This window comes from Schistocerca americana, chromosome 7 (genome assembly GCF_021461395.2).
Source record: "Schistocerca americana isolate TAMUIC-IGC-003095 chromosome 7, iqSchAmer2.1, whole genome shotgun sequence".
NCBI lineage: Eukaryota > Metazoa > Arthropoda > Insecta > Orthoptera > Acrididae > Schistocerca > Schistocerca americana.
In genome coordinates, this window is record NC_060125.1 from 479,538,399 (window position 1) to 479,558,743 (window position 20,345).

The 20,345-nt window shown below is 43.7% G+C and overlaps 1 protein-coding gene across 1 annotated transcript in view; it reads right to left on the reverse strand.

The window, feature by feature from the left end:
- LOC124623028 (zwei Ig domain protein zig-8-like) overlaps positions 1–20,345 on the reverse strand; it is a 566,694-nt gene that overhangs the window by 370,181 nt on the left and 176,168 nt on the right. The window contains exon 3 of the mRNA XM_047148820.1: positions 16,751–16,961. Within this exon, the coding sequence (XP_047004776.1) occupies positions 16,751–16,961 (211 nt within the window). The remainder of the gene's footprint in view (positions 1–16,750; positions 16,962–20,345) is intronic.

The following is a 20,345-nucleotide window of genomic DNA, read 5'->3' on the forward strand; positions in this document are numbered from 1 at the left end:
TGTGAAATGTCACGCCGCACCGTATACTTCCGATAAGGACCGAGCAAACCCGAGTGACAGGCCGCACTTTGGCGCCCCTGCGTGAAATTTCGCACGCCGTGGCCGCCCCAGTTCTAAAGCTACCAGAATCGACTGTTGGTGATGTGATTCTCAAGTGGAAACGTGAAAGAACAACAACACTTAAAACAGCAACAGGCAGATCTAAAACACTGGTGGATAGGGACCGTCGAACATTGCAGAGAGCGATAACGAAAAATCGCATTAAAACAGTGGAAGGATTCACTCGTGAATTCATGAGTGCTACCACAAGTGCAACTAGCAGAATGACTGTGCTTGGGGAGTTGAGGGGAACAGAGTATAACGGTAGAACAGCTCCTCATAAGCCACATATCTCTAGTCAGTGCTAAGCGACGCTTGAGGTGGTGTAAATAGTGATGCTGGGTGAGTGGATGCGCATGATTTGGACTAATGAATCACACAACAGCCTGTGGCAATCAGGTGGAAAGTTGTGAATTTGACGAATCCCTGGATAACGTTGACTGCCACCTCGTGTAATCCCAACAGTGAGGTAAGGAGTTGATGATGTTACGACATGGGTGAGTTTTTCGTGGATATGGAATTCTCCCCTTCTTGCGCTTGGCAAAGCGCTAAAAGCGGAATGGGATGAAGACATTTTACAGCGTTGTGTATTAGGTACAGTACAAGAACAGCTCTGAGACGATGATTCTATCAGGAAAACAACGTACCCTGTCTTACAGCAGCATCTGTGAAGCTTTGTTTTGTAGACAATAATATTCCCGAAATAGAGTGGCCGACACAGAGCCTCCACACGAACCTAATTAAATGGGATGAATTAGAGCGTCAACGTTGTTCCAGATCACAGCGTCCCACATCAGTATGGTCTCTAGTTCCTGCTCTTGAGGAAGAATGGGCTACATTTCCTCCACAGACTTTCAGACATATCACTGAATGGGGCCCCAGCAGAATTAAAGCTGTCATAAGGGTAAAGGGTAGACATACTGTAAGTAGGTTGTTTAGGTTTTTTGATTGGTAACGCCACATAGCGCTCTGTATGAAAATCACTGGCTGTGCTGTGTGCATTCTGTGGCTGGTTTGCATTGTTGTTCGCTATTGTAGTGTTGGGCTGTTGGCTGTTAACAGAGAGCGGATGATCTGGACGTGTGTCCATCAGAGACAGTAAATTTGTAAGACTGGATGTCATGAACTGATATATATATTATGACTTTTGAACACTATTAAGGTAAATACATTGTTTGTTCTCTATCAAAATCTTTCATTTGCTAACTATGCCTATCAGTGGTTAGTGCCTACTGTAGCTAGAATCTTTTATTTAGCTTGCAGTATTGGCGCTCGCTATACTTACGTCATAATTCCTGTAACACTGATGTATATGTTATTTCGATTCTTTTGTAAAGCCCGTATTACTACAAATGTTATCAGTATTGTTTTGTTCTTTAATGATGTATTTTGTACCTTTGTTATTGTATTCTCATGCTATAAAATTGTAATTGACACCAGTTCATCAAATTAAGTAACTTGTAAGCATTCATTTCACTGCACATATTTCTGTTGGTCATAGTATATGCACAATATGTGAAAAAAGAGGACTGTTAGTGCTCCCACGTGTGTTAATAATTCAGCAAGGGACTGATTAACAGCATTGCTGGTTCTAAGGACAATTCCAAAAACTTTGTGAGTGCACAAGTGGTGGTTTATGGACTTGATATATTGTCTGCAAGACTTCTAAGGACAATTCCAAAAACTTTGTGCGTGCACAAGTGGTGGTTTATGGACTTGCTATATTCTCCGCAAGACTCTTCGATGGTGATTGTGCACCTGCACAGTCGCAACAGATGGCTGCTGGCCGTCTCTACAAGCACTACAGTGGGTCTGCATCTTTGATGGCCCACGAATACCATTATTTCTACAAGGACTGCACTGGGTCTGCACCTCAGGTGGCCCACCAATACCGTAATCTCTACCAGGACTACAGCGGGTCTGCTCTGTGATGACCTACTTACCAATATTCTTCAAAACTTCGACTAACTCTGCTGTGAGTTTGCTCTGTTGTGGCCCATTACCTTTCTGCATGTCAAAAGTCAGCACTGTCTTTCCCTTGGAAGGACAACACTACTTCTTCGCCGGCCGGTGTGGCCGTGCGGTTAAAGGCGCTTCAGTCTGGAACCGCGTGACCGCTACGGTCGCAGGTTCGAATGCTGCCTCGGGCATGGATGTGTGTCATGTCCTTAGGTTAGTTAGGTTTAATTAGTTCTAAGTTCTAGGCGACTGATGACCTCAGAAGTTAAGTCGCATAGTGCTCAGAGCCATTTGAACTACTTCTTCAAGACTGCATGGAAATCCACTACTTCCGTGTGCATTTTCTTTTACTGCTCAGACTTTGAGAAAAAAAATCTGCAGTTTTACTGTGATGAATGATCAGGACTGTCTTTATGGACTGTGAGAGAATTTTAGCTTTTGACCAACATTGTATCAATAAGTGTGTGCATTTGATATCTATGTTATTGTAATTATGAAATATTTCTTCAAATCATTATTGGGCACTGCCCAAAACAATTTGTAAAATTTTTTGTGGGGAGCATGGGGGCTATGAAACTATGCTGTATAGGTTTTTTGATTGGTAACGTCACGTAGCTCTCTGTATGAAAATCACTGGCTGTGCTGTGTGCAGTCTGTGGCTGGTTTGCATTGTTGTTCGCTATTGTAGTGTTGGGCTGTTGTCTGTTAACAGTGCGTAACGTTGTGCAGTTGGAGGTGAGCCGCCAGCAGTGGTGGAAGTGGGGAGAGAGATGGCGGAGTTTTGAGAGCGGATGATCTGGACGTGTGTCTATCAGAGACAGTAAATTTGTAAGACTGGATGTCATGAACTGATATATATATATATATATATATATATATATATATATATATATATATATATATATAATGACTTTTGAACACTATTAAGGTAAATACATTGTTTGTTCTCTATCAAAATCTTTCATTTGCTAACTATGCCTATCAGTGGTTAGTGCCTTCAGTAGTTAGAATCTTTTATTTAGCTGGCAGTACTGGCGCTCGCTGTATTCCAGTAGTTCGAGTAACGAAGATTTTTGTGAGGTTAGTGATTTGTGAAAGGTATAGGTTAATGTTAGTCAGTGTCATTCTTTTGTAGGGATTATTGAAAGTGAGATTGCGTTGCGCTAAAAAAATATTGTGTGTCAGTTTAAGCACAGTCATGTACAATTTTTCTATGGGGACGTTTCAATACCCTATATTAATAGTCACTAACAGGTATGCGAATACTTTAGATCCGATAGTGTAATTACAGCCAGATTTGTGCACTGCATGGCAGTTAGCATCAGGCGAATGATTGGTGCTATATCGGGGTCCTGCTTAGGCAACATTGTGAGGTACATGAAATCGGCAAACTCTGAGAATCGTTTGCGACAGGAAGAGGCCCTTCAAGTCTACCGCTGACATCTGCTCGTAACAAGCAGGAAGTCAATCCACAGCCTTATCTAGACTAGTTATATACGTCAGCTTAACTCGTGGAAATGTAAAGCTCATCACAACTATTTCGTCTGCGGAATGAATCTTTGGAAAGTACGAGGTATACCCAGAAAGTAATGCACCGCATCTTTTCTTTCAGCCGAAAACAATGCTATGAATGCAAAACATTGCTTATGTACTATTTGAAGTCTCCTGAGAGAGAGCGCCAAGTTTCCGTCACTTCCGACAGATAGCGCTGCTGCGGTACAGTTTGAAAATGGAGTCTGTAGGTTCTGGACGTTACAAGCAACGTACCGTCGTTGAATTTCTCATTGCAGACAAAGAAACTGTGGGGAATACTCACAAACGCTTGTGAAAAGTCTGTGAAGCGTATGTGGTCGATAGAAGTACAGTTAGTCGATGGACACGGGGGGTGAGATCATCAGAAGGTGGTTCGGCGATTTGCAGCGGTTGGGGAGACCATCCATGGCTGTCACAGGTGACATGTTGCAGCGAGGTGATGATATCATTCGCGAGGACATTAAAGGATGCCATTCATGGAAGACTTTTGAGGACGAAGAGTAGGTGCTTTACACAGTGAAGCATTGGCCCTGCCATCAGGACCAACAGGGCATACACGACCTAGTTTCTTGCTGGAGGTAGGCCGTAGAACGGGATGTAGATTATGTGGAAAAATAAGGTGTGCAGATATTCGTAAAACATCGTTCTTTCGTATGTGTCATTCTCATTATGTTCAATAAAGAACTGTTAAAGAAAAAACGGCAGTGCAGTATCTTCTGGGCAGCCCTCATAATTAAAGGAAACACACAGTACTGTGGCTAATTTGACTCCCACTGTTGGTGAATAATATGAATTTAATTACATAAGGTTTAACGTAGAAGACATAGAATTCACTCTTGCCTCCTCAATTACCTGAACGCTAGCTCGACGTGCACCACTATGTCATACGATGTTCAAAAAGCACTGATGAACGTCCAAGCGACGTGGCATCTCATAGAGAACAGACACAATGCGGCCACCTGCTACGCTGCCGTAAAACACTTACTGACGCACCACTAGTTTCAGACACAACAAGAGGAATGTATTATTTCATTCAACACTGATATCCTAGACGAGTTACGCAAATTGTTTATGCCTACATTCTGAAAGCCTCCGTATTTAATTGCCCTTTGTATGAACTCTTTGTGTCTCCAATATACACTCCTGGAAATTGAAATAAGAACACCGTGAATTCATTGTCCCAGGAAGGGGAAACTTTATTGACACATTCCTGGGGTCAGATACATCACATGATCACACTGACAGAACCACAGGCACATAGACACAGGCAACAGAGCATGCACAATGTCGGCACTAGTACAGTGTATATCCACCTTTCGCAGCAATGCAGGCTGCTATTCTCCCATGGAGACGATCGTAGAGATGCTGGATGTAGTCCTGTGGAACGGCTTGCCATGCCATTTCCACCTGGCGCCTCAGTTGGACCAGCGTTCATGCTGGACGTGCAGACCGCGTGAGACGACGCTTCATCCAGTCCCAAACATGCTCAATGGGGGACAGATCCGGAGATCTTGCTGGCCAGGGTAGTTGACTTACACCCTCTAGAGCACGTTGGGTGGCACGGGATACATGCGAACGTGCATTGTCCTGCTGGAACAGCAAGTTCCCTTGCCGGTCTAGGAATGGTAGAACGATGGGTTCGATGACGGTTTAGATGTACCGTGCACTATTCAGTGTCCCCTCGACGATCACCAGTGGTGTACGGCCAGTGTAGGAGATCGCTCCCCACACCATGATGCCGGGTGTTGGCCCTGTGTGCCTCGGTCGTATGCAGTCCTGATTGTGGCGCTCACCTGCACGGCGCCAAACACGCATACAACCATCACTGGCACCAAGGCAGAAGCGACTCTCATCGCTGAAGACGACACGTCTCCATTCGTCCCTCCATTCACACCTGTCGCGACACCACTGGAGGCGGGCTGCACGATGTTGGGGCGTGAGCGGAAGATGGCCTAACGGTGTGCGGGACCGTAGCCCAGCTTCATGGAGACGGTTGCGAATGGTCCTCGCCGATACCCCAGGAGCAACAGTGTCCCTAATTTGCTGGGAAGTGGCAGTGCGATCCCCTACGGCACTGCGTAGGATCCTACGGTCTTGGCGTGCATCCGTGCGTCGCTGCGGTCCGGTCCCAGGTCGACGGGCACGTGTACCTTCCACCGACCACTGGCGACAACATCGATGTACTGTGGAGACGTCACGCCCCACATGTTGAGCAATTCGGCGGTACGTCCACCCGGCCTCCCGCATGCCCACTATACGCCCTCGCTCAAAGTCCGTCAACTGCACATACGGTTCACGTCCACGCTGTCGCGGCATGCTACCAGTGTTAAAGACTGCGATGGAGCTCCGTATGCCACGGCAAACTGGCTGACACTGACGGCGGCGGTGCACAAATGCTGCGCAGCTAGCGCCATTCGACGGCCAACACCGCGGTTCCTGGTGTGTCCGCTGTGCCGTGCGTGTGATCATTGCTTGTACAGCCCTCTCGCAGTGTCCGGAGCAAGTATGGTGGGTCTGACACACCGGTGTCAATGTGTTCTTTTTTCCATTTCCAGGAGTGTAGTTTCCTTTGCACTGGTTGGCTGACATTTTATTATGTTCTAGCTCTGCAATTAAAAATTATTTAGCGAGAGAGTACTATCACGGCAGAACGGTATAGAAATTTGTGTGTACATTTCTGCCAACGTGTAGGTCATGTGGCTCCTAGGTACATCTCGGTGTTTGTCTCCAGTGAGAGAATGAATAGAGTACCTTAATTCCATTGGCCTAACAGGTATCTGAATCCCTTATCTCACGCCAGTGTCTCTTTAACAGGAACGTCGGTCAAGAACACGCACCGTAAGAAAGTACACACTTTAAATTTATCAATTTTTGCCGCATTTGCTGGGGGGGGGGGGGGGGGTTGAGTGGGGCGAGAATCTAACATAGGTGAGCCGTAGTAACCTGGACAGCGACACTGAAATCTGAAACCTGACTTATGATGTTCCACATGTATTCTTTTTTAGCGCTTTTGTAAGGGATGTACCTCGTAGTTTCAGCGAAGCAGCCACCGCAGTTTAATTTCCTGAATTAGCTGTCTACACGTTCTTTCTCCCCACTCCAAGTGATAGAAGCAGTCTGCCTGTCATGTTATGGACAGCAACACTAGTGGCGAAAACATTAAAGGCAACGGGAATATGGCTTAACGGTGTTTATGCGGTATATGATTTTGTTATTTCTTGTGCAGCGTCAAGATACGAAACTCAAGTTCATATCATCGAGTACAATAACATGACTGGATACAGTTTTCCGGGGAAGGAAACCCCTGGTGGGAGCTTTTAAGTGAGTGTCATGAGCAGTCTGTAACTGGGATGCTCGAGCGGCCCCCTTGCTCAATTCTTCTCATAATGTTGACAAATACTAAGCGATGAAACGCCGACAGCGAACCCGTGGATAAATGAAAACATGTTATATTGGCATACCGATTTCTTTTTTGAATATACGGGAACAATGAGCGTCGTGGGATCTGTCATAAACCTAAGGAATTTTTTTAGGGAAATTTGCTTCCGAAGGACGCTGTGATACTGAAGACACACTTCAACCCTATTTTCTTCCTGGACAGTAAAGTTTCACATTTCTTTACGCAGAAAGATTCGTTACCGGTGTTGTTTTGTCCACCATGTTAAACTTGCTACGAGGAGCTCTTCCCAAATGGTTTCCAAAGTTTCATAATTTGAACCGAAGTGGATAACTGTGGGGAAACCTGAAAGGATGTTTCAGCCGACAGTGATGACATCTAAACACATGAGCAGACCTCTGTGACTTTTTGAGGCCGGAATGAGCAGAGCTTGATGTTTCCTGTGTCCATAATATTGTGTATTCACGATTTCGAATGGTACCCATCTTAAAGTTTAGGGAGATTCTCTAAACCAAACTTGATATGCGTAATACTTCGAGAAAGAAATTAAAGGTGCAAGTATCTCGACTGTAATCAAGGTGGTTGTAAACCATATTGCCTAATAAAGTAATTTTCAAATATATATGATTAAAACGTCGGTTGTATAGAACATGATACACAAAATTCCGTGAGAAACTATTTTCATGTTAACGGTTTCCTATTATATAAAACTATTTTCATGTTAACGGTTTCCTATTATATACTAATTTTAAGAACGTTTAAGAGTCTAATTTCCACTCGAAAGAGAACGACATGAATCACTATCATTACGTCGTTAGTACGCAGTGAAGAACCCATCCAGTTTCTCCCAAATTCGGAATCGACGGGAAACCTGATTCCGAAGTAACATAATGTGGCTTAATAATTTGTCTACTCATATAGAGTTCCAATCTGATTAGCCATATTTTTTTGGAGTCTTGAGCCCACTGGCTACTTTGATGTGACCTGCCACGACTTGCTCTCAGATGCCAACATTTTCGTCTCTGGGTAGCACTTATACCAAAGTCCTCAGTTATTGGTTGAATATATTCCGATTTTTGTCTTTCATAATAGTTTGTACTCTCCACAGCTTTAGTTCGTTGCCAGTTATTCACCGATATCTTACCTTATGCCCTATAATTTTGTTATTTCTACATTCTCAGTCCACTTGATTATCAACGTCACCCTATAGCACCACAGCACAGACACTTCGATTCTCTTCTTTTCAATTTTCCACAAAGTCCATGATTCACTTTCACACGGTTCTGTAGTCTATACGTATACTAACGGAAATTGTTTCCTCATATTAAGACCTTGTTTTATACTAGATTTCTTTTGGCCTTGAGTTAATCTTTGTATAGGGTAGTCTGCTTTTCATGTCCTGCTTGTTTCATTCCTCGTAAGTTGTTTGTCTTCCAACGTAGCAAAATTTCTTCTCTTCGTCTGCTCCTGTCCCTAGCTTTGATGTTATATTCCTCACTGTGATCATATTTGCTACTCCTTGCTAATTTCGTCTGTCCTCGGTTTTTTGTCAGTCCGTAGTGTGAGGACAGTTTATTTCTCTTTCCATGCTTTACATCTGATATCTCTTCGTCCCTTCCACTGAGGGTAACAGTGTCATCAGCGAAACTTATCATTGTATTCTTTCACCCTGAAGTACAATTACGCTTCTTACCCTATCATAATTTCGTCATTGATTCTTCGATGTACAGACTGAACAGTAGGAGCGAAAGGATACATCCTCATCTTACTCCCTATCTAATCCGTGCAATTCGTTCTGAAGTTCTCATTCTATCGTTCCTTCCTGGTCCTTATGGGTATTGTACATTGCCTGGGTTTCGCTACGGGCTACACCTACTTCTCTCAGAATTTCTAATGTGCGTCATTTTTACATTGGAGAACCTTTTCTCCAGATCGACACATCCCGTGAAACAATACATACGGCATAAACATCTAACTGTTCCGTTCAGGCAGGATCTTCAGAGAAGAAACTGGGCTGCAATACATCGGAAGATAATCCTTTCTACCTGTTAAATCACAAATAAAATATGTCTTTTGAGTTCAGACATCCAGACAATATTGACAAACCGTTTTACACCCTTTAATTTTGTCGCATTGTTCAGCTGTTTAGAAATTGTTTTCCCTTAAAACGTACATTTGAATTGTCAGTAGAATCACCATTACTAGAGATCATTGTTGAATCACAGAAACAGGATTTAAAATCACGTACATCTCTCTCTTCTCTCTCTCTCTTCTCAGTGATCACAGGCCCTGTAGACCACGCGCTGCATCAACGATTTGCTTCCACCGCCTTCTATCTCTCGCAGCCTCTCTCCAACCTGAGAAAACTCCTAATGTTGCGATGACCTTCTCTGTGTCATCTTTCCACCTTTTACGATGTCGGCCTAATGGTCTTGTTGCCTGGAGAGTTCTATCAAATCCTTTCTAGGTGGTTCTGTTGTTTTCCATTCTAGCCACGTGTTCAGCCCATTGCAGTCTCCTACTCTTTAATTTCTGGATGATAGTGGGTTGCTTCATTAACTGATATTTTTCATTGTTCTTTCGAATCATCCATACGCCATTCTCCAACAGGGTTCCCCAGATTTTTCTCATTACTTTTCTTTCGAAAACATTCAGGTTTTCTCTTTCATTCTTTGTATGCGTCCAGCTTTCTGAACCGTACAATACTAAGGGGTAGATGATAGTGTTGTATATCTTCATCTTTGTGGGGATTGACAAAGCTTTACTTCTGAGTGGGTTGCTTGGTGAGTACAGACACCTTGACCCTGAGTATGTTCTTTCATTTATATCCATTTTTATGATATTTTTACTGTTGAAACGTGATCCAAGGTATTTAAACTGGAGGACTTACATCTCCTACGGATACTTAACGCCAATAGGTGTTGCTGTTCCATAAATCACTGTCAGTGATTTTAAGTTGTAAATGTTCCAACAAGCGAAACAATTTTATACGAACAGATTACCAATTCGTCGATTTATGAAGGTCATTGAGACGAGAAACTGGCTCCGACAGGATGAAATGAGAGAAGATAAAGGGGTGTCCCCCTTTCTATGAATCAATTCCAGGATTCGCTTAAAGTGATTAAAGGAAGTTGCTGGAGATGGTCGGCCACAATGAGAATATCGCTCCTTGACAATAACAACCAAGCCTCTTAACTATTGCACAGTACTGGCACTTTCGAACAACTGCTGTAATACCTAACGATTCAGGAATCAGATGATTGCGTATTACATTCGCCCTAGGACAAAAAAAAGTAGCAAGAAGGAATTATCCAAACGGGATTGAAATAGGTAGATGTCACGTACATGCACAGACAAACAAACGACTTAGCCAGTCATTAACTCGTTGATCAACCTCTGGCCCTTATGTAAGCAGTTATTCGGCTTAGCATTGAGTGACAGAGTTTTTGGTTGTCCTCTTGAGAAATAACGTGCTGTATTCTGTCAAGTTGATGCATTAGATCGTCAAAATCCCGAGCTGGTTGGAGGGCTCTGTCGACAATGCTCCGAACGTTCTCATTTGGGGAGAGATTCGGCGACCTTGCTGGCCAAGGTAGTGTTTGGTATTATCATGTTGAAATGCACAATTATCTTGTTGAAATGTAAGCCCAGGATGGCTTGCCACGAAGGAAAGGAAAATGTGGGGTACAACATCGTCGACGTATCACTGTGCTGATGACAACCGAAGAGATCCTGCTATGAAATGAAATGGCACAACCGAACATGATTTCTGTTATCGGGCCGCATGGTGGGTGACTCCAGACAGGTCCTCGCTGATCACGGGGGCTCAGTCTGAATTGAGACTCATCATTGAAGACAGTTCTACTCCAGTCAGTGATGTTCCAGGCAGAAGATTGTGTCTGGAGGCGCCCTGCACAGTGGTGATACCAACCACTATCTGTTGCCCTCCCTGGCAAGTCATAGCGGCTTACTTGTCACACGGCGAGAGTCTCTAACGCTTGTTTTTGTGTTTGCCGAAAACTACTTTCGCGCTCAAGGAGTCCGGTCTCTTCCCAGCTGAACACTTTTGTAGCATTATAGACAGGACCCTACACTCAGCTCGAGATACTGACGATCCAACGCGAAAATTGGACATAATTCAACTCGATACGTCTCAGGAGGACATCCAGAATGTCTATCAATTAATGACAAGCCGAATAATAGCTTGCATAAGCGGCAGAGGTGGACCAACGTGTTATTGACTAGCTCAATTCATGAAGCTCTTTCTCTTGAATAAATAATCCTACTTTTCTCTTATTGTAACCACTTGTTTGATTGTACACATACGTAACATCCATTTGGGCAATTCCTTCGTGTTTTGTTTCCAGTAAACCATTTGTTTGATTGTCACATACGTAACATCCATTTGGGCAATTCCTTCGTGTTTTGTTTCCAGTATAAACGTTACTTTGTTCTCCATCTTTTTTTATTATTTTATTTTATTTTATTATTTTTTTTTGTTGCACTACCAGTGTTTTTATGATTCTGTGTCTGTTGCGGGTAACTGTTACTTCAGATATCGTTTATGTTCCTGGCAACGGGGTAATCTGCATAGTGATTAAAACCAGCGGCGCCGAAGTGCTGTCAGGAACTTTGTAGTCACGGTAGTTGGTGCACGAGTTTTGTTGATTAGTGCTACAGTAACTGCTTATCACGGACTGCTACAATTGTAACTACAACAGTCTCATCAACTAGAGTAGTTAACAGATCACGTATCAGTGTTTAAACCACTCGGTGTACATATGCAAACCGCCTGTGTACCTTGCAGAATAAATAGGCCGGCGGAGATGTTTCAATTCAAACAAACCCCGACAGCGCCACTTTGTTAATTAAATCTGCCGCCCAGAATTCATGCCAAATGCGTGACGTGTGCGGAGAGTAATTACAGCGAAAAAGCTTCTGCTTTCACCCGGCCGCGTTATGGAGCAGGTGCAATTTGACTGTTCTACCGCGGCTAGTACCCCACCTCGTTATACCAAATAACCGTCATGCAGATGGGACATTTCAATTTCGGGGATGAAATCATGATGTAGAATATTCTTGAAGATTACAGTCATTTGTCAGAAGCCAAAACGTACAATAATGTTGCTGTTTCTCTCTTGTTAACTCGAAATAACCTTACAATATTGCGAAATGGTTGATAGACTTTATACGTAGGCACGAGGTACAAATGAAATTCCTTAAAAAACGTGTGAAGATATTCACATGAGTACTAAAACAAATCCGTTAAATTTCAATAACGTGATAAGTCACACAAATCTGAAGGCTGTAAATTCAACTAAATACTTAGGGATTACAATTACAAATAACCTAAATTGGAACGATCACATAGATAATGCTTTGGGTAGAGGAAACCAGAGACTGCATTTCATTGGCAGAACACTTAGAAGATGTAACAGGCCTACTAATGAGACTGCTTACACCAGCTTGTCCGCCCTATTCTGGAGTACTGCTGTGCGGTGTGGGATCCGGATCAGGTGACCGAGCGAGGTGGCGCAGTGGTTAGACACTGGACTCGCATTCGGGAGGACGACGGTTCAATCCCGCGTCCGGCCATCCTGATTTGGGTTTTCCGTGATTTCCCTAAATCGCTCCAGGCAAATGCCGGGATGGTTTCTTTCAAAGGGCGCGGCCGACTTCCTTCCCCGTCCTTCCCTAATCCGATGAGACCGATGACCTCGCTGTCTGGTCTCCTTCCCCCAACAAACCAACCAACCGGATCAGGTGGGACTAACGGCTGATATCGAAATAGCATAAAGAAGGGCAGCTCGTTTTGTATTACCGCGCAATATGGGAGGAAGTGCCACAGATATGATACGTGAATTGGAGTGGCAATCATTAGAACAAAGGCGTTTTTCGTTGCAACAGGATCTTCTCATAAATCTCAATCACCGATTTTCTCCTACGATTGGCACCCACCTACATAGGGAGGAATGATGCTCACGTTAAAATAAGAGAAATCACGGCTCGCTCAGTAAAATTCAAGTGCTTGTTTTTCCCGCGCGTCTTTCGAGAGCGGAACGGTATAGAGACAGCTTGAAGGTGGTTCACTGAATCCTTTGCCAGGCACTTTATTGTGAACAGGAGAGTAATCGCGTAGATGTAGACGTGGGCGCTCGTATGTGGGTTTTTCGTGCCAAATTCACGGATGGTTTACTAGATATAGACAAGCCCAACTTATTTCGACATCCTTGCCCAATTTGGCCTTGTGCCCTGTTTGTAATTACCCCGTCGTCGATGGGACTTTAAAGGTACCTCCGCCTACATACGACGATTATTTGTCCATAAAAGTGGAGTGAGAAGCTCTGAAGGCGAATAAGTGTCTGAAAGACGCGAAATGTGCATGACGAACCAAGGGTACAATTTGTAGCACCTCCTGAAAGAATGTGGTAGGCTCACTAAAACATGGAGCATAGCATACGTAAAAATCTGACACGTGCCCCGTTACTGAGGGAAAGGATAGAAGCCATTATGTTCTGCGGAAGGAAACGACGCTCTCAGAGTTCCGCTTTTCACGTGAGCAGTTAACTAACGTATCATTTGCGTTCACAAGGAGTAGAGAATCTTTGTAGTTTCCATCAGCGTTTTCTGTCTTAATTAACATCTTGGACTTCCCTGTATTTCCTGCATTACTTTGTTTATAATTATCAATTTTGGGATATCGAAGATTAGGAACAAGTAATGTGGATATGAAACGATAGTATCAATACACTGCAGTCAGGGAAGTTAATTTAATCGAACAGCACAACATTATGGTTGAGGATCTTCGAAACCATCGGAAACGTTGGGTGGGCTTCTCCATCAGTGTCACACCAAGAAGATTTACTGAAGGACAGTTTCACTATAACAATTTTCTGCGGAAAAATGAATAAATTTTTGCTCATGCTCGTGTCTGATTTGGTGATACGAAGGGGGGGGGGGGGGGGGGATGGTTGGAAGTGTTATACCTGAGCCAAGGTAGCCCCAGACGGCCGGCAACCCATATAACACCACACAGGACGAGGTTGTCTATGCCCAGAGGCGTACCCAAAAGCACGATGGTAAACACCGGTTATTTACACACAAGATAATGGAAACAGACATTCCGAGCACTACTTCCTGCAGGTGGAGCTCCATCCACGGCCTGCAGGAAGTATCACTACGCCGAAATCTGATTGGCTGGAGACAGCTATTTAGGGGCTAGAACCAGGCCCGAAGTTCAGTTCAAGCCGAAGGCCGACCTCGTGTACTGCAACCGTCGAAGATCACGTCTTCGTATCGGAATTGGACTGTTACTAGTGTGTGAGTGTGTTACCACAATCGTCTGTGGAAAATAAGAAGTGAACTTCTGTTTGCCTCAATTAGGAGACTTTTTATTTATTGTTACCTTTCATTTGTATGTTCAGTCTTTAACCTTGTGAAGTTACATCAATAAAAGTTGTGTCGTGAAAAATTGCGAATTGTCTGTCACAACAGGAATTGGGGTACATGGTATGTCAACCGGGATGCATGAACACTGCGCCGCTCCTCTGGGGACAGAGTTCTATGATGGGCGAAAAAATGTCAAACAAGGCAAAAGAAAAGGAAAGACGCAGGGAAGACTAGGAGGGAAAAGTAATGAAGAAATTGGAAGGGGGCGATGTCTGTAAGGGGATCCTGAGGAGATTGCGGAGGAGGAGGAGATTAGTGTTTAACGTTCCGTCGACAACGAGGTCATTAGAGACGGAGCGCAAGCTCGGCTGAGGGAAGGATGGGGAAGGAAATCGGCCGTGCCCTTTCAAAGGAACCATCCCGGCATTCGCCTGACGCCATTTAGGGAAATCACGGAAAACCTAAATCAGGATGGCCGGAGACGGGATTGAACCGTCGTCCTCGCGAATGCGAGTCCAGTGTGCTAACCACTGCGCCACCTCGCTCGGTGAGGAGATTGCGACTGAAGTGTGTAAAGCAAGAGTTTTACGAGGTCTTTCATTTGGAAAGACATGTTTGTTTCTTGGTTTCATGTACTAGATGGAGCCACCGCCAACCAACACTAGGTAATTTGAAGAGTATATATAGCGTTTGTTCCTTAGTTATTAACTTGGGTTGGAATGAATGAAAGAGAAAAATCGCTTTATGGTCACAAGGTTGGTTGGTTGGTTGTGTTGGGGAAGGAGGCCAGACAGCGAGGTCATCGGTCTCATCGGATTAGGGAAGGACAGGGAAGGAAGTCGGCCGTGCCCTTTGAAAGGAACCATCCCGGCATTTGCCTGGAGCGATTTAGGGAAATCATGGAAAACCTAAATCAGGATGGCCGGGCGCGGGATTGAACCGTCGTCCTCCCGAATGCGAGTCCCGTGTCTAACCACTGCGCCACCTCGCTCGGTATGGTCACAAGGAATACAGCTTTGGATAATGTGGTGTTCCATTTTTGAACTGGGTGATCCACAAAAGAATTACTGACAGGTGTAGATCTTAATTCCTTGTAAAGTCATGTTGATCTCAATAAATGGGTAAACAGCGGTGAGGATTAAACACAAAAATGGGACGACGTTGGCGTATGGAAAAGGGGTGAGACGCGGAAAATCTGTTCTCTCTGGGTGACAATTACCCTTTCTAATCCAATGGCAACGCGGCAGCGGTGGTGTGATGGACTACCATCACGAAATTCTGAACGGCTCACGTCGAAAAGGCAACATCAAACTAGGAACAGCAGAAACAGCTGCTAAACTGGATCTCATTGTAATGTCATGCATCCACGACGGACGTTGGTTATAAAACTCATATTAGATGTATTCTGTAGCATTGCCCATCCGTCTAAAACTCTTACATGGAGGAACAGTTAGAGGTTGTAGATTCAAAGAAACCACATCATACCGGATTCCTTACGTAAGCATCTACATCTACATGTCTACATCTACATGACTACTCTGCAATTCACATTTAAGTGCTTGGCAGAGGGTTCGTCGAACCACAATCATACTATCTCTCTACCATTCCACTCCCGAACAGTGCACGGGAAAAACGAACACCTAGACCTTCTACAACTTCTCGGAGATGTTCATCCATCTCAAGTTGCATATACACTGAGCAGTGGTGTTGTGCTTCACGAAGACAGTGTGAAAGTTTCTAGAATGCACATGCAAGGTACAAGAATGGTGTGGTTAAGAGAGCGGAAATGATAGGGTTCTAAAGTACCTCAGACAGCCAGTGGTGTATAGATGCAGATGTAGATGTAGTTGGATGATCACGAAATGTTTTTACGAATTTTAAAATTTTCACGGAGCACTGAGTGTTCGAATAAATTTCGGTCTTGCGCTCGCTGTCAGCTACACTACACGATATTCCGATTGTGCTCCCCCCCCCCCCCCATCCCACATTAATCCTCCTATGAGCCACTAAAGACTGACAAACACGTCCTCCTTCCGGCAATATGCAGAGGGCTGTGAGTATTCCTCACAATCTAGTCGACCGACGGACTACACTATATAGCGTCAGCACCCTCGCTGGTGCGGTACTCAGCTGTCCTTTGCATTACTACTTGCATGGATTGTTTATGATCGCTCACAGCAGTACCCATCTTCAGCACTGCGGTTTTCCCTGAAGAGAAAGACGTTATTTTATGGATTACTGCCGCTACTAGTGAACCGTGAGTTAACACCATTTACTAAGTAAAATAAGCGAGTGGGAAAAATGTCAATACATTTGGCTACCAACAACAGGAACGCTTGGCTTGCCTGCGTGAACGAATGAAATGAGACTCACCGACGACGTTGAGGTGCACGAAGTGGCTCATGTGCGGCGTGGTGGACACCTGGCACTCGTAGACGCCGGCGTCGCGGTGCTGCGGGTACTTGAGCTGCAGTGTCCAGTCGTTGCTCAGCGGCTGGTTGATGGCGCGGAACCGCTGGTCGTTCGTGTACGTGTACCTGCCCACCGTCAGCAGGTGCACGTCCCTGTGCCGCACCCACGACACCTGCCAGACAAGTAAACACACGTGTATCACAACACACTGCTGACCTTGCTGAATGGTTTGATGATGCCACTGAAATACTGTACTTTCATGAACGCTTTCCTGCCCATCTTCACAATGTGCACATTCCTCTGACGAAACGAAACTGTGCTCAGTGTTGTAGGTATACGTATGACTCATCAGAACCCAGTCGCTGAACAGTGTTTGGGAAGTGGATCGGAACAAATCGACGTAAACGTTCACCCCGTATCAACAGATACAAGTTGCCTACTTCAGGTACCATGGCAGTCAAACTGTGAGTCTGGAGCAGTCTCACATCATTTTATGCTCCTTATTTCCCCCGTGCACTGTGTTATCGGTTCTGAAATTCTTACCTATATTCCCGTTCCAGTGACGGTTTCGGTCCCTTGCCCTGATCTCCAGCATGCTTACCGTCTTACGCCCATGATCCTGCTCAGCATCTGCGAATTGGTCATTGAACAGTACCCTTCAGTTTTTAATTTTTATTTCCGTATATTTTTCAGTGATAGAGCCCTAGAAGTCACATATCTGGATCAGCACTATCCTTTGCTCGAAATGGAATGTCCAGCCTCCAGACCGCCGGTGCGCTTCAAACTGGTTCGCTACTGGCATTCAGTGCAGCGAATCTAAAAGCACGCCGCTTCCCAATGTCCACCAGGAGCATGCACGGCACCGCGCCGATTGGCCGCGAGGTCTAGGGCGCCATGTCACGGATTGCTTGGCCCTTCCCACCGGAGGTTCGAGTCCATGGTTGAGTGTGTTGTTCTTATCATAAATTAGTTTAAGTAGTGTGTAATTCTAGGGAACGAGGACCTCAGCAGTTTCGTCCCTTAGGAATTCACACAAATTTGAACGTTTGAGGGTGCACATTTCCACACATTGTCAGAAACTTTGGGGCAATAACATACCGTTTTGCTAAGCACCAGAAATAGTCACATACACACACAGCATTTGTAAGTTTTATTATAATCTCGACCATTATCTGCGTTATAAGACTGTTGTGCGAGATCTAGGAAGGTGCTGTGCATCATACGTGTTATCGCATGTAAGATATTAGCTCCCCCATGTCTAAAACACTGGTAATTTTTGGAGGTGTACTGAAGTAGATGGGAGAAAAAATATCAAAGAAAATTAAACGGATACTTTTAGTGTCGTAATTGGCTTACATAGCATACTAGTCCATGTGGAAGGGCAACACAGAGTCTTAAGGGAATAAAATAGAAACGTTAGAGGAAGGATAACGTTGTACTCTAGACATCTTATTGAGAAAACGTAGTTAACTGGTACTCGTACAAGACAATGCCCGTAATTTTTGCTAACGCCATTCTTCATCTGGTAACACCCTTATATCTCAGTTACTGGTAATACTTACCAAGAGAAATAAGTCACAAATGGATTGTTCAGCAGTATATAATTCCAACAGGATACAACCCATTTGGGTAAAAGTACGTATTTAGACACTGAAATCCACTATTTTTTAAGAATAGTAACGTACGGCTCTCTTCTTTACCGACAACAAATATTTTCCTTTATACGAGTAACCGACATAGAAGAAAGTTGTGAAGTATTCAGTCTACAGCCTTAGCGGCCCTGCCTTCTACACAGGAAAAGTAGGATGACAGAGCTACAAAGAGCATACAATTAATGCCTTCAGAATCGACATCTCAGAAATTTCCGTGACGGTTACCCTCATGTTTCAGTAGAGATATAAACGAAATCGTATCCATGGGAACCTCATTATTCTCCATCCGTAATCGAAAGTGAAGAACTAGTCATCTGTCTTGTACAAAACAATATTTTAGGTATAGATTTTAAAAGAATAATTTTTCAGTGATTTCACAAAACTGTGTATTTTTGAATGTAAATAAATAACAAGGCACCCTCAAATCGATGGGAAACTTTTATGTAAATACCTTAGTGTACAAGACAATATAAAGCCTTCTCGTGGCAAGTCCTCGCCTAAAGGACCTCGTCGTGTAATATAGTTTAAATTTTAATAATATGTAAAAGTACTAATAAAGTTAACATGTTTAAGCGTGTCATATGATACAGCAGACCCTGTTCTTCGATGAAATTTATCTGAAAGAAGGAAGGAAGGAAGGAAGATTGGGTTTAACGTACCGTCAACATCAAGGTGATTAGAAACAGAGCACCATCTCGTTTTGTATTAAGGATGGGGAAGGAAATCGGCCGTGCTCTTTTTAAAGGAACCAACCAGGCATTTTACTGGAGCGATTTAGGGAAATAAAGGAAAACGTAAATATGGAAAGCCGGATGCGGATTTGGCAAAAAAAAAAAAAAATGGTTCAAATGGCTCTGAGCACTATGGGACTCAACATCTTAGGTCATAAGTCCCCTAGAACTTAGAACTACTTAAACCTAACTAACCTAAGGACATCAAACACATCCATGCCCAAGGCAGGATTCGAACCTGCAACCGTAGCTGTCGCGCGGTTCAAGACTGTAGCGCCTAAATCCGCTCGGCCACGCCGGCCGGCCCTTCTCCTGAATGCGAATCTACTCGTAGTGTGCTGACTACTGCACCATGTTGCTCGGTGCCATTTGCCTGAGCCTTACGTTACTAAAGGAGATGATAGAAGCTGTGACAAATTCCGGCAAAAACAAGTATTTTTGTCGTGGCTATACCACCTCTTAACCAACCTATGTGTATATGCTGCGACCAGTGACAGTAATAAGTGTGATCCTTTTCCGGACTTTAAGTGATTCAAGAATCTGAAATACATTTAGAGATTGTTACTGGATCGTAATTTTAGCTCAAATATTTCATAATAGTATCAGTCACACTTCTAACACCAATCAAAGTGGGTAACATCTTGCAAAATAAATGTCGGACGTTAATCGTAGATCCAGGAGGAAAGGTTTCTTTAGCAAAAAGTGTTGAAACTTAGGAAATGTATTCAAACTGACAATAGAATTTATCTATGTGAAATAATCCGTGAAACTGAAAATAAAGCAAAACGTAAAACTGGCGTAAAACATTAAGATGGATAAATTTGCAATTACTTATATCAGTCCCTAGGTGCATAGATTAAACAGTTTGTATGAAACTAATGAGATTACACTAAATGTTTTCTCAAAATTAAAGACATTAGAATACGGCAGAAATAGGTATACATTGTAAGTCTTCTTTCTGACTTAATTCACAAGCGTGTAGATAGTTCTTTGTGGATCTAATTTTTATTTCCTCCATTTCCTCTGGAATGGTAGATTCCTAGAGGAACTGTCAGTCTGATGTTACCAGAATTGTGTACAAATGCTGAAATTACCACGATGTCTCATATTTCAAAATCATCTCTATAAAAATCTCTGATAGGCACAGTGTAGAATACAGATTTATTTGCAGAT